This window comes from Branchiostoma belcheri, unplaced genomic scaffold (assembly GCF_001625305.1).
Source record: "Branchiostoma belcheri isolate BF01 breed outbred unplaced genomic scaffold, Haploidv18h27 scaffold19, whole genome shotgun sequence".
Taxonomy (NCBI): Eukaryota; Metazoa; Chordata; class Leptocardii; order Amphioxiformes; family Branchiostomatidae; genus Branchiostoma; species Branchiostoma belcheri.
Genome location: NW_017803379.1, coordinates 74,028 through 96,460, shown reverse-complemented (window position 1 = coordinate 96,460; position 22,433 = coordinate 74,028). Strand labels below are relative to the sequence as shown.

The 22,433-nt window shown below is 39.1% G+C and overlaps 2 protein-coding genes across 3 annotated transcripts in view; one reads left to right on the top strand and one right to left on the bottom strand.

Annotated features, from left to right (window-relative positions):
• The window catches only part of LOC109468036 (ATP-dependent (S)-NAD(P)H-hydrate dehydratase-like), a 58,339-nt gene that overhangs the window by 26,568 nt on the left and 9,338 nt on the right, over positions 1-22,433 (bottom strand). The window lies entirely within an intron of this gene.
• Positions 17,341-20,951, top strand: LOC109468037. 2 transcript variants are annotated; one of them, XM_019766257.1, is made up of 6 exons: positions 17,341-17,392; positions 18,727-18,851; positions 19,040-19,091; positions 19,419-19,479; positions 19,656-19,728; positions 20,171-20,951. In XM_019766257.1, exons 2-6 carry the CDS (start codon positions 18,828-18,830, stop codon positions 20,279-20,281), a joined length of 321 nt encoding a protein of 106 aa, XP_019621816.1. In that variant the 5' UTR covers positions 17,341-17,392; positions 18,727-18,827; the 3' UTR covers positions 20,282-20,951. The 2 variants fall into 2 exon arrangements, with proteins under 2 accessions (XP_019621816.1, XP_019621817.1); XM_019766258.1 differs by lacking the exon at positions 17,341-17,392 and adding an exon at positions 18,181-18,510.

Below are 22,433 nucleotides of genomic sequence, written 5' to 3'. Positions count from 1 at the left end.
TTGCCTTATTCCAACAGACCTCCTGACATTGCCAGCAGCCATCCCTACTCTGCACTTGTACTTGACCATGAGGTGTCAACACAAAAGTAGAAATCTTGGTGGAGAGAGAAAAAAATCAATCAAATTGATTGTAGGAGTTACAAACCCCTGGCTCTGAGAGTGGAGTTTTATCGAACCTACTCAAAATCTTTGTACGACTTTTTCTGCATGATTATAAATGATGCTGAAAGGAGTCTGAGATTTAACCTTCAACATACCAAGATACAAAAAAATGTAGCCGTTTTCCACCAAACATGTATTGGTTACGGCTAAACAGAAAGAGTACTGTGAAAATTTTGCTTGCTTCTGATGTGAGCAAGTTTTCCATTGCAGCTTGATCACCAGAATGATCTCCAGAAGTTTGAAGAAAGCGTGAGCAGTGACAGGAAAAGTTCTCCAAGTTTCCTACTATATGCATGTACTGAGCAAACTTTTGAAAAGGACAATTGGACTTGACATGCTATATTTCATTCACAAGTGCATGAGCCATAACTGAAAAAGTGTTCCAAGTTTCATACTCCATGGACCAAACAAACTTTTGAAAAGGACACCAGGACTTGATATGCTATATTTCATTCACAAGTGCATCCATTTCTCAATGTACCACAACAAATTAAACCCACCAGTTCCCAAACCTACTGCATCACTGCCAGAATGAACTAAGACATGACAAATGAAGGCCTTAAATCAACTTAGAATTTCCATTATGAGACTTTAAGATAAATGACCGGATGCCTCCAAGGTCAAGACCATTCCAAGGTCGTTTCCAAAATGGTGGAGTAATGAAGTAGAAAGAATCTTGCACAGCAACCCAACCGGCAAGCCACCAGTGGGGATTGAACCCCTGACCTCTGGATCCGCCGTGCTATCTATAAAGCTACAGCTGCCCTCATAAGGATTAGCTCTGAAGCAAATGCACAATTAGGTGCTATTAAGACTTGCTCAGATATGAAAATGTTATTGAAGCTACACTGGTACATCCCAGGTCCAGGATTTCCCATGGGTTCCGCAGATGCCTTTTGAAACTAGCCGGGTTTCCACTGTATCATGTATTTTGAGCATTCCTTTGGTTGGCTAGGTCAAGAGACCTAAAGTTTGAGGCAAAAGTTGCTCAACTCCAGCTGAGCCAAAGGAATGATCACTCTGTACATTCAAGCTAAGGGGAGTTTGAAACTTCCAATTGAATTTCAATTAGCAAAGTCCAATAGCCCAGTAAGTATGAAACTTTTGAGAGAAATACAGAGTGCATGGTATGAAGGGAAGTATGAACTTTTGAAATAGCTGAAATATACAATGTAGGCTTCTGAACATGCTGCCCTTGAAACTGGTAAATCAATGTTCCAAACTTTCTGTGACAACTCAAAAGTTTTCCTTCGGGCTAGGTTCTAAGCCCTTTCCACTGACAAAAATGTCTACCATCCATCTGAACTACTATCGGCAACTATCATAATCTAGACTAGTCATGTACAATATGCAAAATGTAATAAATCAAAGTTTAAAGAACCACCAATACATGTATATGATAAGAACAGTGCTTTTTGCCCTCCGCCATATGTTGAATTGCCGCCAACTCTCTGCCGGTATCTCTCCTTTAAATCTTGTTCTGACAAACTTTCTTTATCAAGATGTATGACTCATATTCCTACAGCATTTTAATGTTCCTCCGTCTGTGTTTGTGAGTATTATACAACATACCCGCAGGCCCACACAACTCTGGGAGAACCACTCTCTCTGCAGGGGTAGAATGATAATGTACTGATACAGACATTTATCTACATTGCGAGATATTTCCACAGAGACTGCAGATGTACAGATGAATACTCAAGCACAGATTTGAGCTCCATTTTGCTATGTTCTCAACACTCCTGCCTTGCAGCTACTCACGGAAGTCATTTTTCATGAAAAGCTTCTTGAAGAGCTTCCTCCTTTGAACCTGCACTTCTCTGTGCTTACTGGCATCTCGTACTAAGTCTATGGTATCTGATAATTGTTTAAAGTAAGAGAGGACATATTTGTTTCAGAAGTTATCATTCAGATACGTACATACTACTGACAATGATTGAAGGGAAACATTGTAATGTCAGCCAAAGGTCCAGTAGTTTGAAAACAAACTTTTGCTCTTTTTTTTGCAAGAATATACAAGACTAGAAGTGAATAATATGAAGCTAAATATTATATATACTGCTTAAATTAATAATCCTATGATTTCAAGGACTGGATTTCAAATATCTTTTTATCCAATTTATCAATCTAGTGAAAAGCTTCCCTTCAATTGGAAGAAACAAGAAGTAAATGCACTAATATATAACATACACTCCATGACACTACTTCTTGAGATGTACATGTTCTTTGTATGGACATGTTGCAATCTATCACAAATAGTAATGGTCCAGGAGCTAAAGCCTCGTAGAGCCGACCCTGTGAAATAAGGCCACAAGATTGACAAAAGACTCTCCAACAACGTTCTACAGCATCTGGATTGATAGGAGCAACAAGAGAAGACATTTATCATCCTCACACTACAGTTACCGTGAGGAAGAGGAGAACTCACAAGGATTTTGGTGTAACAAAATTAATGCAGCTGTATATCAGCTGTGACCAGTGGCAGTACGAAAAATGAACGCTGTTCATGGACTTTAAACTAGCATCAACAGGCATTCATAGAAAAAAAAATTTACAACAAGAAATATACAAAGGTCCTGTACTTTTAGTTGATACATAAACATATTATAGGTTTACAGGCAGCATCCATGCCACTATATTGAAAACCATCCCACAACTCGCAGTGCTCCATGGTATGGGGAAACTACCCAAGGACTAAATAACATGTCTACAAGAAATACACGATGCCCCTGAATTTGAAAGATAAAAAAAAAGTAGGTTTGCAGGCAGTATTGAAAACCCTTAACTGACAGAGCTCCAAGGTGTACGAAGAAAGAAAACTGTCCAAGGACTTCATACAAGCATCAGTAGACATTCACAGAAATAACACTTCTACAAGAAATATACAAATGCTCCTGTATTTTAGAGATAAACATGTAAGATTGCACATCGAAAACCTTATTATCATTTATAATAATAAGTGACAGAGCTTCGAGGTGTAGAAAAAAGAAAACCGTCCAAGGACTTCACACAACCATCAACAGACATTCAAAGTAATAAGAGAGATACAATACTTTTGTAACTGAGAGATAGAGGTTTGAAGCTGATACTACAATGTACCTGAGGCACTATAATCCAGCAGATGTGTACATTTAAAGCCTCCCATCATTGCTTCAAGGTGTACACTCTTCCCAAAGTACCGGATCGTTGACAGGTAGGGTAAGAATAACAAACACCCGAGGAATTTAACACTGCAGGGAGTTGAGAAGTTGACAGTCTAACTTATAGATTAAAGTGTCTCATGACTCACTTGAAAAGGCAAAAGGTCTGGGGAGAAGGCATAAGAGGATCCTTTTAGTATGGAGTACCATAGAAGTACATGCACATCCATTTTGCATCTACATATGTATAACTGCTGAAGTACTGGACTTTATTTCAATATTTATTATCCATATCAAACATGATACGAACATACAAGATACATACAGACTAAACAGTTTTTCTAAGTAATTGTATACATGAAGCAAAAGAGTTAGAGCAGATATTTTATGACTGTGCCATTGGGATGAAATATACAATTTACAATCATATACACTGCATAAAAACATTATCTTTGAAAACACTTTAAAGGATGTGTAAAGGAACATGGGAGTTAAGAAATAGAACTTTTATGCACGCTTTGAGATGCACTTAAAGAATGGATATTTGTAAAGGTGTGTACTGCGGAGTTGTAAAAATGTTGGACAGACTCTTTCAAGTGTACTATTTCGTGTCAACTTTATTTAGATGATAGCCACTCCTTTTTACCCATTCACTGTGCAGTTTTTGTATACCTTCTCACATACAGTCTACTCCTGGTCTATCTGAAGAAAACTTTCAAGAAACTCACAGCAGCAGCTACCATTTACGTAAGGAACATCCATTCCAATTCAACTTCCCCCTTAGGAGGTCCTTTAGTTAGTAAACTTGAATAAGAAGAACCCTATCCCATCAATATCTATCACAACCTCCAGGCAGCTAACTCAAAAGGAATGGCTGAAGGCTCAGCGTAAGAAGCTTTCAAGGCACAGCTCAAAAGTGAAGCAGAAATATGATGAAGATTTGGTGTCTCAGTGGAGGAGAGGAAATCAGGGGTTAGAAAAGTCCACCGAGCCCGGGATGAGACCGGTAAGCTTCAATCTGCTGAGCATGCTAATGCTTAACTCCCCGTTAGCATTACTTCTTAAGGCTGTATCTGGGAAAGTAAAATGGTATTTGTGAGACAAGAAAGCAAGGAAGAGAGGAAGAAAAAATAAGGGTACATGCATGGTGTTCTTTGACCACCTTTAAATAGTGCTTGGTACACAGAATTCAATCCCCGCTTTTGCTATCAATAGGCAGAGAACCTAACACTATAATAATTATATGATAGCATTTTAATCTACATGTAAAGCCTCTTTCTCTAATGACACCTCACAAACGTTATTGCCTTGTACCACTACATACTACTTTTGTATAAAACTTTCTAGACATTGTTTTGTCATCCTTTTTTAATAACCTAATCTACAGCTATATCTCGTATGGATTACATGTACAATGTACATTCAAGTTGATTTTCTGAGTCAATCATTCTACTTTTCTTGGGTCTTTCTTTGAAGCATTTCTTCTTAGAATCAAGTCCAAGTCTAGTTCTGAGATGACTTTTTTTATGCAAACATCTTTGATCATGCACTAGACATAAATCAAGTGGAGATACTGGTTACAGCACAGTGTGGGTCATACATCATAGTGACAAGGAGGCCCGAGCCATGTGGAGATTCTGTGGAGAATTGACAAGAGATGACAGCACTTCAGAAGATAACAAGGGTACAAAATGACTACCCAGGCAGATCGCTTCATCACGCGTTATCCCGGTGAGACACTATTACCGAAATCTGGATAACGACGCTCCAAAAAATATAGCGTCCAGACTCCATTTTCTTTGATCAACTTCAGAGAAAAGCTGGGAGATGAAAGAACGCGTACGGTCCGAACTTTCCTGGGAGACCACTTTAAAATCTACTTTCAAACACATGAAAGTTCTTCCTATATGTGTAGAATTATGGAGATGATCCCAAGACCATAAAATAGCCTCCCCCAAAGGAAAATCCACGATAAGCAAGGTAATACAGACAGATTCCGATAAAGCACTCAATACTCAACTGTCACACACAAGCCAACCAGTCATACACTCCACAAGTGCAAGTCTAGCACTAAGTACATCACCCCCCAAAGGCAGATGGTATGAATGATACGTCGTTAAGCATCGAAACAAATCTGTCATTGTCAGTCATGAAAGGACTCTACCTCAAGCACGCGACAGATCAGCAAAAATACGGATCTTCAAATGTCAGGAGCGCCGGATGATTAATATGACTGAAATCCGAACTTCTGGGGTATCACGGCCGGTCCTTTATTGGATATGGATGCAGATATACCTGCGCTGTACGCTGCTGAAAGATGGGGCGAGAGCACACTGAGAGAAAATTATCTATTATTGATCTCTGCATTATGATCACAGAGAAACGGACCAATGAGTTATGTGGAGACGATGACAGGAAGGATGGATGAAAAGATGAAAGTGGGCGACTATATTCTTAAAAAGGAGAAGATGAATGGATGGAGGGATACTTAGATGACAAGATGAATGGATGGTGAATATATATACTGAAAAGATGACAGAAAAAAATGAATGAAAAGATGAAAGTAGGTGACAATATTCTTTAAAAGAAAAAGATGAATGGATGGAGGGATACTTAGATGACAAGATGGATGGATGGTGAATATGTACATGAAAAGAAGACAGAAAAATAGATTAAGGCAGGTGATGATATTCTTTAACAGAGGATGAATGGATGGATGGAGGGATACTTAAATGAGAAGATGGATGGATGGTGAATGTATGAAAAGAGGACAGAAAAATGGATACATAGAGATGAAATCAGCTCACTGTATTCTTAAAAAGCAGATAAATAGATGGAGGGATGCTCAAATGACAAGATAAAAGAATGGATGGATGGTGAACATATATGAGAAAAAAGTTCAAGTACTAGATGAAAGCAGGCAACTATATTCTTTATGGATGGATAGTTGGAGAGATGTTGGAATGACAAGATACAGATGGAAAAGTAACAGTATACTATAAAAGAAGACAAAAGGCGAATCTTTAAGTAGATGAAGAGATTAGGCGATGGTCAGATAATAACATCAGCATACTCATAATGTCCTCTATCCTTCAATAACCTGTCTAGTATAAAATGAAATGTATGAGAATTTGCATTGACAACATTTCCCTTAATTACTTTTAATGTGGTCAAGCATGTACTTTTAAGTGTATTTTTAAATCTGTCATTGTTGTAAAACACGCAATTCAGCCTGTGGCTGCCATTTGTTTTTGACGAATAAACCTTTCATCATCAACTTTATAACTTGAAATGGTTGTAAAATACCACCTTATCTATATACAATGTTGCATAAAACATAGCATGTTAAACATTTTATGGCACTTTGAAATCCCATCTCACTTACAACCAGCTATGGCTACTGTAGCAAATACAACTTCCATCACCCATTTTTGATGCCCTACATTGAAGAATCATCCTGGGCTTACAACTGAGCCTCACACATTAAAATCCTTTCTCCTCAAGTTGGCACCAATAAATGTCCTTGTGTCTTGAATGTGACAGTAAATTATGTACCAAAAACGCGACCCAGATACTTCAAAGTGAGACGGTGGGTATTATGATATACAGTCATCTTTCTAATGACACCAGTTTTATCTTAGTCTCCTACATTAACTTAAACTCTGTCTAAATCCTTTGAAATGGTGTGTGTCTGTGTGACTCATATTTCTTTCATGTAGAATAGGACAGACTGTCAACTTCTGTCGTATTGCCTCATGGCAAACTAGTGTTGAAGTCTCTGTTAATTTATCACGTCAGGCAAATTTGTAAATTGAAGGCTATTCTAAATACTGCCTGCGCCCAAACTTTGACAGTTGACCCCCAGAACCACCAATCAGAGTCAAAGACTTTAAGGGCTGTTCCAAACATTGTCTTCACAAAACTTATTTTCCCTCTATTTTGTCCTACGACATTCTTGTTTTAAGAATGTCTCTAATGTCGAATGTATAACATTTTGGTGTTAATTGTTATACATGTAGCTGTTATTGTACACCTTGCCTATTTCATATTCATGCACTGGATTGTCTGAGATTTTATTTAAATCCTTTTGTGGTAAAAGAAGATGAACATGGAGGCGTAAAATTTATATGCATGAAATTAGTTTTACAAGATGTCCAGTAGCTTTGGAAATGTAGGACATACAGACTCTAATGTAACATCACAATGCAAAACTGATCTAGACATGTTTGACCCATACATGTACATGTATGACCAATGTACATATCAGAATTAAGGCACCTGCACTTCACCTGGTACTGGACAGAGGGCTCTCATGCATGGGTACTTTTGCAGGTGCTACAACAGTACTTATAGTAGGGATTTGTCAGGCAACATACATCATAATTTTACAAGCCACAAGAAACCTTTCTTGAGGTAATCACAGTGCCATTTCTATGACAAAAACTTAACATACACTGATAAAATTATAGCTGTGTGATATCTATTCAGAACCATCGACAGTGGAAACTGCTTTTTTCAGCTAGTACCAACCGTCCCAATACAAAGGTAGAAATCTAGGTATGTTTGGCAAAAGTGAAACATGCCGCTTCTTAGACAAGTAAATGACAGTTTTGTAGAGAGAAACCATAAAGGGTTGCATAAAGAAAGGAACACTTCCTCTATGTGATTTAGTTAGAAAGACTAACAAGAAGCCATAGGCGACAATTCTCCGTGAAGTTTTATATATTTCAACAAAATCCCAAGCGTCAACGCCAGACCTACTGTGCAGACATTATAATTAGGCAACGGTTAATACCACGCTCGTCCCCAGCGCCCGTGGAGAAGCCATAGGTTATAGATCGTGGCTTAGCCCAGGCTATGGAAAATAAACTTTCTTTAATGCAAATCTGTCGTTTTTGTTTTCTTTGCGCTATCTAAAGGGTTAGGATAACCTACTCTACTCTGGCGGTATTGTCGTGCGCGCTCGCTAGTACGTAACGTTACACGGCGGCCATCTGAATACATGTACACTGCATTCTTTCTACTATCGGGACCTAAAACAAGACGCAAGATTCCTATTTTGGGGTATAAAATGCTGTCACAATGGTAATATATACCAAATGAAACGGACCTTTACAAAGTACCTCATTTGGTGACGCTATGAGGGTGTACCGTTATCCCTCTACATTTGCCCAGAAGGGAGTTAGTCGCGGAAGGAACTTAGCCACGGAGGGAGTTTTGGCATTCTCCGCCCGCGCCACAAACTCTCGTCCCCAGGACAGTTCACTCTGCTACCCAGCATGCTTTGCGCAAAATGCGTTCTCGGCCCCAGGACACAAATACACGCTAATGCTTCCGCACTGTGTTGCTCTGGGGACCCCGCCGCGCGCCCAGATGTGGATTTAATTATAGCGCGCTAGCGGACGCTGCGGAGGAGCGTGGGTTAATACAATGAGGGCGCGTCACAAGCATAAAACATACAAAGAGCTAAATCCATTACTGCTCCCAGGGCGTGTAAAGATACTGTGCTTCAAGTTCTAACTTCATTTTAATTACACACACACAATCATTGCATTCACATAAAGATCGGACTATCATGGTCGTGTCTAGTAACAAAGACAGCCCCACCGCTTACGGTGCCTGTACCTAATTAAGCGCGCCTGGAACAAGCCAAATTCCAGCAACAGTGGCGGTAAGCACCGCGAGTGTTACTACCGCCGGCCGAGATAACCAGGATATCTGCTTACAGTACCTCTGCTACCAGACAACTGCCTAACCTACGGTCTATTCCACAGGATTGTAAAAGTAGGGATGTTTCGAAAATAACCATTTACTCCAATATCAAAACAGCTACGGTAAAAATAAAAAGACGTGCATCATCCCGGACATAATGCAACACCACATGCGAAACTACACAGATATGCGACGTACGACAGAATGCGTTTTGGCTGCGAACATCTTCCAAAAAACTTGGCATCTCTTAACCATGGGCAAAAACATCTGGAACCACTTATAAAAACCACCCCGTATCTGCATGAACTTTTACCTCCCCCCCGCTATTCCAAACAACGCGTTTTTCTGGACCGTTCCAATTCGCCTCGTAATTGTAGGGGTGCGTCTGCGATATTACATTGACCGCGAAAGCAGCAACGGCAAAAATACACATTCGTGCATCAACACGGGCATGCCCGCAGACGGCGTATAAAATTGCGTGCCGATTACACGAAGAGAACCCAGTGTTTTGACTGCGAACATGAAAAATCAGCCGATTACAACACTCCGTCCGGAGGTCCTGACCTCCTTCACGGAGTAATAACTAAAGGCTTTGTGGCAGGTGTGAGTTTGTACATGTATGTGTGGTGGGTGTTGGGGGTACAGTATGGCTGTTGTAGGAGATTCCATTACTTTTCCATTAATTTTTCCATGAGCCCTTAAAATATGGGACTGTCCATTGACTTGGGACTTTCCATTACTTTTTTGAATTGGGACTTTCCAAAACTTGGGACTATCCAAGATTTGGGACTTTCCGAAATTTGGGACTTTCCATGATGGGGGACTTTCAATGACTATTTTAAATCAAGAGTATAACATTGGGGATATTGTCATTCCTGTCATTTGAGCATCAGGCATTTTGACTTGTCATTTTAGAGGTATAAAAAAAGCACATGTTCCCAACGGATTATACAAAAACTTCAACAGTCTACATTTAGAGGCAACAAATTTGCATTGGAAATTTAAGTGCATTTAAAAATTTCCATGTACCTGTATACATACTTTAGATATGTCAGTGTCTCAGTCTTCATTCAGATACAAATATAAAGTTACATACCTTTTGTACGAATGAGAGTAGGTAGCGAGACACACATTGCAAGATTCTGCACGAACAACTACAAAAGAGGTGCTATTTCTAATGGATTGAATGAAAAGAAACCTACAGTGGACGTCACAGGAAGACAGACGAAAAATGTCTGGACTATTAACATAAGTCTAGAGTTAGATATTCAAAGTTTACATGTAAGTGTAACAGGTCATTCAGTGTAAAGTAGCCAGGTTCCACCACGCCGCGTACTTGCAAAGCTGGTGTGTTACGTCAAAGTGAACAGATGCAGGAATCTGTCTTTGTCTTTGTGATGTAGTCAAGCAAACAAGGCTTTGTGCCAGTGTTTGTGCCTGAGGGAGGGATGGAGTTTCAGGTGGAAATTCCCTGAGTCTCAAATTCTCAAACTCGTTTCAACTGGCCTAGCTACTTACCCATTCCGTGTCACAAATGGCACTAAATCTGAAGTGCGTGATGCCTATTCAGCACCATGGACAGTACTGGACATGATTTGTTCTGGCCTGTATCAAATATCACTGTTGGGTACACAAAAGTAGAAATCTAGGTACAGTTTGATAAAGGATGCACAGCCAAGCATGGTTCTTCAGACATAAATGACTGGTATAGAGAAACCAACAATGGTGACATGAGCAAAGAGACATTTCCACTTTATGATGACTGTATTTAAGCAGACAAATAAGGCTTTGTGGTGGGTGTGAGTTTGTGTGTGTGGGGGGGGGGGAGGATAGAACTATAATATATTCTATTTGGCTGCTGTAGGACTTGAAATTATCAAAACTTGGGACTTTTCACGACTTGGGACTTTTCACGACTTTGGACTTTTCACGACTTTGGACTTTTCATGACTTGGGACTTTCCATGATGACTTGCTTGAATAAAGTATCTACGTTGTAATTTCACCAGGTCACAAGTAGACAAATTCTACCATATGTACATTGAACAGGTGACTGAACAAAGGGACATAAGTTCAAGTCTTAAGTTTCCTCAGTGTGATGTGGTGTTGAAAGCAGACCTTCCCAACCTGTATCACATGTCACTGGTGCCTACAAAGGAAGGAATCTACATTTGTACCAATGCTGAGTGTTAATTTTTGTTCTTCAATTCAGTCTCATCTGGTATGTAAATAGAGATTAAACTGGCTGAAGAACGGAGGTATGAAGAATGAAGGTATAGTTACAGAATTGATATGAAATATTTTATAAATCACAGCTGCTAGTGGGACATAAAACATTTGAAAACTTCAACTTGAAAACACTTCCTCTTTCTGATGTATTCAAGCAAACAATTAAGGCTCTGTGCCTTTGTTTGTGGCTGAAGAGAGGGAATGGAGTAGGACTATTCAATTACATTCTGTATAAGTTTGGGGGGATTTCCATTGTGGCTAGGTGGAAATTCCCTGACTCTCATTTCTAACAGAAGATGACTTCATGGGTTTTTCCTTGACACACAACCAGCACTGATTGGCCACTGTCATTAGGGCCTTCCCCTTTACTTTAATATAAAAGTCAGAAAGCAACACTGTTTAGTAAAATTCCTGCCTAGCTGTGCTACTGGAAGCACACAGTCATGGAGCCACTGGTAAGCCCTGGTCTTTTCAAACATTGGTAACTTAACTGCTAGATCATTGTGTAGGTAATTCTAATCCTGGTCAAGGTATGAAGACTAACATGTTAGATAAATTTACATACTTTTGCAAGGCAGACAAGGTGCTTTATCAAGGTCCAACTGTAATTCACAATTTTTACACGGTACTTTTACATTCACGGTTTGTACAGTCACTTCTGTACTGCAAACTTCATTATTGTGAACAAATAGTTTGTCGACTTTGTTTTTGCTGCCACTGCCAAAGTATACTTCCGCCACCGAGTCCATTTTTCTCAGACCGTGAACTGTTGCTACTGTGAACATTAAGTGATTTACAGTGAGCAGTTCCTGTCAATTGAGCATCAGGCATTTTGGAAGTTAGCTTGCGTCACTTTAGAGGTATAAAAGAAGCACAAGTTCCCCACAGATTCAATTATACAAAAACTTCAACAGTCTACATTTAGAGGCAACAAATTTGCATTGGAAACTGGGTTTGACAGCAGGGGAAGGTAAAAAGCAGAAGTATGAGTCAGACAAAGGAATGGTCATGCAGGTGTAGCATAGCATGTAACATGATACCTCTTGGCCACAGCGGCAATGCCTTTTGAAGGCAGATGTTATGTCATGACTTAGTGTCATACATCTGATATTGTGTTTGTAAGGCCAGACCAATTTAGTCAATAATTTCTTGGCTTTCATTTTATATTTCTACTGAAAAAAACAAACAAAGAACCAATGAATCAAATTCGTGTTTTTGCCTAATAAATTTCTATACCGAGGAATTGCAAGAAACACCAATGAAAATTATTTGGTCTGACCCTTGGACACAATTCTTCCCTTCAAATACAGTATCATAATAAGATGTACATTTTGTAATGATCTTGTTTTTCCTGATAAACAAACTGATTCAGAAGTGTTTTTTTTTTTCAGCTGATGTGTTTGTTTCATATCATGGGTTCCATTGGTGGTGTAGTTTATGGAAGCAGTAACAACTGTAGCAACGTTACTGTTACTGTCACAACAAGGGTGATTGATTTAAGCAACAACAGGTCACCTCAACAGGTAGGATATAATTTACTAATTAAAGCCTGTGCTGTGACCACACCAAGCATCAGCTATTGTCATCCTAGATATAACCCTAATATGACGTAGTTAATAAAAATGTTAATAATCAGCTATTGTCATCCTAGATATAACCCTAATATGACTAGTAGTTAATAAAAATATAAACCTTTCTGTAAGCAAGCACAAATTGGACAAGATGTGGAAACCATATCATGATCTATAATCAGAACGTCAACACAACAAAATGAACCATAACTAGTACATGTAATACAAAGTGATAGATATATTGTGACTGATGCTTCTTACCATTACCATTGTCATCTTTTTCAGGTTCATGACCTATTTGTACAGGCAAGACATGAGCTAGAAATGCCTCACCTGACAGCTTATGACAGTATATATGAAGTGTCGACATATTATGTATGTGGTGGCGAGGTGGTGGGGTGGCAGCGCTGGAGCAGTTGGAGTTATGGAGATCTGGAACCACGGCAAGCCCCCCGTGTTCTCCCAGACCCCCCACAGTTTGGGATGTACTCTACATCTTGCTCAGGTGAGAAAATGAGTACCTAGCTTCAATTAGGGACATCCTTTTGGATAAAACGTTAAGTTGGAGGTCCTGTGCTTGAGGAGAGCCACACCTTGACTTGAGCAGGTTAAAGACCCCACTACAATTATCGAAAAGAGTAAAGAAAAGAAAAGAGTAGGGGTCCTTTCTGGTTGCGATATATAGTGGTTCAAATATTATAGTCTGGTCATAAAAAAAGATTTAAAAATTAACATGTAGTCATGGTGAATGTTCTAATCTTTCCCCTCCAGATCCTGTTGGTACCCCTGGTAGCATCAGTTTCTGGAGCCTGAAGGGACGTCTTGGTCTGTTCACTCGGAAGGGTGAGCCTGGTAACTACTCGCTCGATGGAGCTGTGGGGCCGATGGGAGCACCTGTTCCTGTTGGTGCACCTGGCATACCAGGTGAGAAACTGTTGACGCTATGAATCCATTTTCAATCCCTCGTAGGCCCGAGTGTTGTGTCCTTGGGCCTCTCTTGACTCAGGTGAGGAAATGAGTCCCTAGCTTTGGTTAAGGACATCCTCTTTTACTGAAAGATTTCTACGATGTCATACCCCAGTAGTCCAGTTGCAACAAAAAAATTATCTCCAAAATACATTTTGTACTGCAGTCTGGCAGGATCTCTGTTCTTCTTGATCAGATTCTGTTGTTTGTGTTGCTCTATCTGCAGCTGACTACCAGCCAGGTTGGTATCCAAGTGACATGAGAGATGCCGTGAGGGATCAAAGCAGAGGTTGGATGAAACTGCGGCCGAAAACATTTCAGGTAAAAAGTGCTTCTGCTTGGAGAGAAAGCCCTGGTCTTTGTGCTCGTGGCCTTGCAGATGGTATCGGGGACCCTGGCCTTTGTGGTACTGACCCTGATGACTTATAGCTACCCAGGACTCAGGACTCTGGGATTTCAAAGGTGTAGCTAATATGGGATTGTATTGATATTTAATGGGAGGAGGTAAAGAGGGCCCGGTAAAATTTTTTCAATGGCCCTCCTCTCCTCACTTTTTTATGCCCCTTTACATGAAACACAATAAAAACTGTTAGTGTTCTTTGAATGGGACAGCGGATATGGACGTACAATGTACTTAGGTTTGCCAAAACGCATGCAGTGGGCAGCAACTGAGCTGGTTTATGAGTATGTACCAAAATTTTAAAGATTGCAATGTAGGCATACTCCCCGTTAAAATTTTGATTTTTAGTATTAGAGTGGTTGTCTGTTGCTCCTTGTACCACCAGTACATGTATCACTAGTACATGTACCTCTCCCTATATTATCACACGATTTTTAAAAAGATTTGCACGGAAAAATGTTCTGCACATTCAGGTTTGTTTATTGAAAATATCAGTCAGGGTACCCTATCCCCCAGTGCATCAGTCCCCCCCCCCCCGCTAAAATAAAAAACAGTCCCAAGGTCTCTCTATTGGAGGGCTACATAAACTTTAGGGTGTTCCACATGACTGCAGGGTAGACATCATGGTGTGTAAACAGGCCACAGAACAACCATTATATAGTGTTAAAATCAATGCACGTGCGGATGTCATCCATAAAATTAAGATCGGTGTATATATAGGAACAAGATAGACAGATACACAACGACCATATTTTACAGTGTTGCATATTAACTTTGGAAGCCTGACCTGCTATGTTTTTATAGTACAAAAGAGACTGATACTTCATATCGTCATTGTGCTTTTTACAGGTCAAGGGGCTTCTTGAGGTTGTTGAACAGGAAACAAGCTGGGAAGAGGACACAAGCAGGGGAGAGAACACAAGCAGGGGAGAGAACACAAGCAGGGGAGAGGACGCAAGCAGGGGAGAGAACACAAGCAGGGGAGAGGACGCAAGTAGGGGAGAGGACGCAAGCAGGGAAGAGGGCACAAGCAGGGTAGAGGACACAAGCAGGGAAGAGGACACAAGCTGGGAAGAGGGCACAAGCAGGGTAGAGGACACAAGCAGGGAAGAGGACACAAGCAGGGAAGAGGACACAAGCTGGGGAGGTACAGGTTTTGTGTCTTCACCGATCATACTTGCATTTCATGACCTGGCCCTGCAGGGGACAAAAGACCCTGAGGTCTGGGAATGGGATGTTGGTCTTGTTGGAGGGCCTCATGACTACATGAAGATATCATTATACTAGTGTAATATGCCAGAATATACTCTGCCCAGGGGTACTTTCTGGCCTGTTACAACAGGCTGAGTGCCTACATGATATCTTCTGTGTTCATGTACTACAGCAGTCCTCCGTAGAAACCACTGCTGTAGTGACCACTTCTGTGACAAAGCCGGTGAAGGGACAGTGAATGGCAAGCTTGTCATGGCCTACTAGTAGGTATCTGCTGTTTAAAATACTGGTTGTGTAGCAGTGGTGGTCAAAAATTGAACAAAAAGACAAAAAAAAAAAAATTATCAGATTATCAGCAATTGGCCTTTATCTGTCAGGTATCCTTCATCATGAAGATTATCCTTGTTTCAGAACTCAAACAAATTTATAATTTGCTCACATTTGATTTTAATGATTTCCAAAAATACCAATCCCCATATGAGTGTAATAATGCAAATAAGGAAGCCAAAACTATACATGGCACAATATTACAGTTGACTACATGTAGTGTTGGGTAACAAATAAAAGTCACCCCATGTTATGAAGGTTTTTTTCCCCAAATTGGCAAAACCAAAGAAACAGCAAAAGGTATGCAGCAAGAGTTATGAAAACAATTGATCATAACAATTTGGAGATACTGAAATGTTGAATTATAAGCATGTATTCTTGTGCTAAATCTGATTATTTTGTTGATTCTTTACCCCCAACTTGATGGATAGAGGTTAAAGGCTGTTATAAGAGACAACAAGGATTTGTTTTTGCTTGCTTACTTGCTTCATCATGCTGTTTTATCCTGTTATATAATGTGATAAATGCTAAATCACAGTGCTTGTGATAAGGAGTTGTATGCCAAGGCTTGTAAAAGTTGTATTGCTTACTTGCTTATGCTCTTATAATATAGACCCTGTTATATTCTGCTATTATTATGATCATTGTGATATGGCATGTTATGGATGTTAAAATGGTTTGCCTAAAAAGTTTATTGCACCCTCAATGATGGAAAAGTATTAACACTGACAGACTCTACTGGTTAAATACCTTGTTACATACAATTATCCAACATAGTATACATTCAGGAAGTGTCACCATCAGTTAACTAACTTTAATTAATGCCTTTGACAATGCATACTAGGAGGGATTAGAGTTATGATTGAATTTTTTTTTAAATGAAGATTTTTTGTATTTACAACTGGCTAATGTACATGTGAAAAGTTTTCTAAGGCTCCCATCCACACCTACATTCTATACATATGACATGTCCAAATGTACATGTAAATCACCTGTACTACTTTCAAATACCACATTGAGTTTCACATCTACATGTATGTTTTTAACAACTAACTGGAGTGCATGAGAATTGCATTATGTGTATAATGACAATTTTTAACACCTATATTTTTTAAGCTGTGTTAAGTATACATCTATGTATATATAATGTGCCTTTCACAATAAAGCAGAATTAACAGGGCCAGTGGTTTTCTTGAGTCCTTTGTTGTCAACTACAACTGTATTGTAAATTTGTTAGAGATATTTCACAACCCAGTGAGTAGGATTTTTGCTCATTGACAATATGGTATACTGATAAATGCATGTTTTCTGCAGCCACAAGCAATGCAAACTGCGTTGACTTAAATTTTAAACATTTAGCTAAATCACAATTATGGTGAGTATCATTGTGTTACAGGCAGCATTGTGTGTTTCTCTCATGGTCCTTTGTGAAGTCAGGTAAACAACAAAGCAGGTGTGTACACCTGAGACACAGATCACATGACCAAAGGTAGAAAGTCCCTGCAACCTGTTTCTAAAACTAGACATGAGTCATTGGACTTCCCATTACACCTGTGCTCTGATTGGCTATAGCTTAAGACTGGGGATTCCCCTTAGCTATAAAAGCAAAGAACAACCGCCATCTTCCTCTTTTGCTGTTGGACCCTGCCAGGGCAAGCACGCAAGGAGCTCGAGGTAAGCAATCAGTCATTTCTCATGCAGCTAAGTTGAACATGAACGATGCACTTGTTGGCATAGCATATATAGCATATATTAGCCATACTTGCAATTCGAGGATTGCCAGTTATATTGGCATTTGACATGATTTTCAAGGGGGTAAGGTGGCCTGTTACATGTACTGTAGGAGCATGATTTAGTCTTGAAGCTAAAGGTCACCCCTACTTGATAAGTGTGTTGGGTTGTTTAGTGTGCACAGTTCACTGCATTTTGCACAGTCATTCAGTTTTCTCAAAAACGTTTTATAATAATAATAGATAATAACGTGGGTAGAGTACAGATGACCTGTTCTGCTTTCAGGAACTGTATTTACTTTCTCATACCATTGTTACGGAACTTTCTATGACTTGGGACTTTCCATGACTTGGGACTTTCCAAGACTTGGGACTTTCCATGACTTGGGACTTTCCATGACTTGGGACTTTCCATGACTTGGGACTTTCCAAGACTTGGGACTTTCCATGACTTGGGACTTTCCAAGACTTGGGACTTTCCATGAGTTGGGACCTTCAATGAGTTGGGACTTTCCAAGACTTGGGACTTTGAAAGTATGAGTATAATAACATCAGGCATGTGGTCATTCAATAAGGATGTAAGCCTAACTCTTGACTGGTCAAATTCTACCCACCATTGAATCTGTGATAATACATGTACTCCATTCCTATCATGCAAAACCCTGTTCATGTTTAGAAGAGAACACACAGAGAAAAAGCTAATAGTATTTTTTTAATGTCAATATAACCTTTACCTGTTATGCAGCCTCAAAATACAACATTTAAAATCTTTCCATGTACTACCTGCAGCTGTATGCATAATTTAGATGTGTCAGAGTTCAAACAACGTCATGACTATTTATTATGAACAAAGGGGCATACCACCATGACTTACCAGGTGGAAATTCCCTGAGTATCATTTCTAAAAGACGATATGATTTCATGGGTTTTTCCATGACATACCCCTTACTGATTGGCCACTGACATTGGGGCTTCCCCCTTTCCTTGAAGCTATAAAAGCCAGGCAACAAGAGTCAATAGTAATCTTGCTCCCTAGCTGTGTTACTGGAAGCAAAGTCGGAGGTAAGCCCAGGTCTTTTTATACATTGGCAGAATGATAGTTACAGTAATGATGTAAGAGCTTTGTTATTTGAAAATAACATATGGAGAGGGTACAGACAACCTGCTGTGCATTAGACAATGGAACTGTATTTACTTATTGTAGAAAACATACTATTATATGTTACAGTATTTGTTCATGCATATCTATTACACACAATAATGGATCCTTCTTTACAGGTCAACTGTCACAAAAGGGAATTCCAAGTCTAAGAGTCCTCATACAGAAGACCTGACGTTACATCAGAGTTTTCCTGTCAAATTACACTTCAAAACCAGAGATGGCAGACATCACCTTCTCAGAGGTAAGCACCTAATCAGAGCTCACCTGACAGAAAATATCAGAAAGTGCATGCAGGAACACACAATTTTTGTTTATGGAAATTGGAAGTGGCCATTTTTACATGTTTGTATATACTTAACTCACAAATATGCTTACTACATGTATACTAAAACCACAAGAACATTACTGTAATATTTATTCCTCTTTTAGATGATGGGAGGCTCTGTCTGCAAACCAAAACCTGAGGGGGATACACTATCAGGTATGCATCATATGAGGGTAAAATCAGAAAGAATGTTGGGGTCAAGAATGAAGTACATTTTAAGGATTTTTTAAATAATTTTTTTAGCAGTGTCAATCAAACTTCAAATCAGTGTCAACAATACGAACAATATGCTGTATGTTGCTTCTCCTTGCAAAAAAAATTCTGGATATCAAGATTTAATACCTTGAATCAGAATCAGAATCCATCCCGATTAAGTCAATAACTCCCATTCCAGCTGTAGTACACATAATATGGTACTTCGCATTCAGCAGCTGATGATGGATACAAAATGATACATTATATGAATATATCATCTTTTCACAGCATTCTTTGCTGGAGTGTTTAGTGACGGGTTGGTGCCTTTATGGGATGGAAGGGGCAAGAGGTATTCATTTTTTCTATGCCACACAGGGTGCTTTGAAGGCTTATAAGTGGTAACCATCTCAAAGTCAACAGAAATTTTGGATAACAAGATGGTGGTATAATTTATGGTAACATCTCAATTCCTCTGAGCAGCCATACTGCAAAAGTTTAACATCTGACATTGCTTGTTTTCCGCAGTCTTAGTGTTCAACTCAAGCTAGGAGTAGGAAAGTCATCATTCCTAAATGATCCGTTGAAGCTGCAGCTGCAGGTACTACTTTAACATTTCCACTTTTACCGCACTCCCCTTACTCTGCAGAGTGGCTGTCAGCACATACATTGTAACCTCACTAGTCCAGAATACACTGAACTCTGTTGGAAACACAACCTATTGATATTACGTAGTCATACATGTACTCGTAGATAAATAAACATTTGCACTTTGATTGAATTGCCTACTACCTGTAGTATGCATTTAATTTCAAACACCCTCTATACCAAACAATTATCAATAAGAAAAGTTTGGATGTTCAACAACCCTAGTGACTTCGTAGAACATTATCATTTACATATTTTTGTATGTAGGAACAAAGACTTACTGTAAAATGATCTTTGTGTATACAATTTACATGTATGTCTGTCTTTATTGTGTACATATTGGTTTTTACAGTATGCAGGTGCACATGACTTTAAATCATAATGTGCTTTCACAGGACAGGCTTCTGCAAAGGACAAGCTTAAGGGAGATTGTCAAAGAGGACACAAGCTGGATATGGCAAAATGCTTCCATCACAATCTTGTGTGGTGCAGGGGACAGTGGATAGTAAGCCTGACACAGCCTGGCTACATGTACATGTATCTGCTGTTAAAAATACTGGTTGCGTAGCAGTGGTGGTCAAAAATTAGACAAAAAAGACAAAAAAATCAGATTATCAGCAATTGGCCTTTATCTGTCAGATATCTTTCATTTGTTATAAACAGTCATTATTTTCAGAAAGTCATACTTCAGAAAAGTTTACATTTGCACATTTCTGATTTTGATGAGTTTCAAGAATAACAGTACATGTAGCTACACACTGTACATGTATCTATACCAAAATACCAAAGGCAAACAAAGAAGCCAATTTGTTATACATGTACACTATATAGTGTAATACATAATACATGTATTAAGTGTTAAGTGTTATCTTTTCCTGGTATGACTAAAATGTTTGTGTATAAGGAAAATGATATCTATGATGGTATACATGTAGCTGAGACACAAGTACAAATGTTTCATGTACAAGAAAGGAGAAAGTTTTGGAGCTGCTTAACTACTGACTGATAAGGAAATGGAAAGACTTGTAAACTTTTGATGCATTGATATTTTTGTTCTCCTTGTGTGCAGTGTGTCTATAATTACATTTACTGGATGGTTCAAACATTTAGCATTCTTTCAGTTGTAATAATATAACCAGCACCATCAAATATAAAAAGAGTACATGTATTGTGAAACGTTGTGTGCCTACTGTGTTTTCTACTAGCTTTCTGCTAGTTAGCTTAGGTAGGCATGGCTGTGTGTCTTCATACAGCCTAACAAATAAATCAAAGTGAAGCAAAGTACAATATATTTAGATTAAATGAAAACATGACTAACATGCTTTCTGCCATAACAGTACATGGCTCTTCTGCCTAACTCCACAGGTATCACAAACAGACTCTGATACATTTGTACACTCTTGTATTTAAATCTTATTATCATTATAAAACACATGGCAGTCTCTCTGGTTACTGGTTTACAAAAAAATCAGTGGAATGAGTCAGTGATCAAACTTTCCTTGCAAGATGTCTACATTAATCAATATTTATTAATTATTACTGAGTTAGACATTAAGTTGTGGGGACTCGCTTGTCATATCTGTGTTTGCAACAGTGTAACATTAATGGTAAAAGATAAGGTAAACTTAAATTTAAGGTACATTTTGTCCAAAAGCCATTTTGAGACTAAAGGTGCAGTGGGTTGTTAATCCACTGTGTCCATTAGGGAAGAGCATTGGAAGGTGGAGCCCATCCCTCTCCTTCCATCAACTTTTACCTCCCCAACCTAAGTCAGGTACCCATTTTACACCTGGGTGCAGTGAGGAAAGTTATGGAAAAAGCCTTTCCCAGGGACACAATGACTAGCCAGGGATCAAACCCATGATCGAACCTCTCAAACTCTTCTAGTCTAGCCACAAATAGAACAACAAGCTTAACAAAACCTGCAATAGCATATTATCATATCTCACATGGGACTATTTCCTACTATGACAGCTGTAGCACAGATGACTTCATCAGAAAGATTATGTCAGAGAAAATAATCAAACATTGAAGCATTACTGAACACTCATTCTGATTTATGACTTTCATCATCTTTGCTCAAAGGTTGTAAATAAAAGCTTGCACTACTACCCACTGTTAATACCAATATTCAGGGCTCGAAAGACCAAATGTTTTAGTGTGATCCACACTTTCCAATGCAGGTAAACTTTGTCTGGTGCAGTCAATTTTCAATGATACCTGCACCAGTTCAGGTACATGTATGCAGAAAAAAGGATTTCAAGCTCTGATTTCTCTAATGATTCCACTTGTGTCATCACATTGAAAAAGTGTGATTGAGGCATTTTCAAACATTTATTGAACACCTGGATATCTGAAGTGTATATACCTGATACTGCATACAGATGTAGGTAGGGTCAGGTACATAAATCTCTTGACTTCACCTCCATGAATGGTTTTATCTGGTTGATAAGTCGCTGAATAAGAGACTCTTTTTACACAACCACCAGGTTTATTCAGCTGATGTTTCGGTGACCCTCAGGGCAAATCTGACTGGTTCAAAGCACTGCACAGCACAGGTGATGCTGCTATACATGTAGATGTGCAATGTGAACTAGTCAGATATGCCCTGAGGAAACGCCAGCTGAATAAACCTTGTGGTTGTGTAAAAAGAGTCTC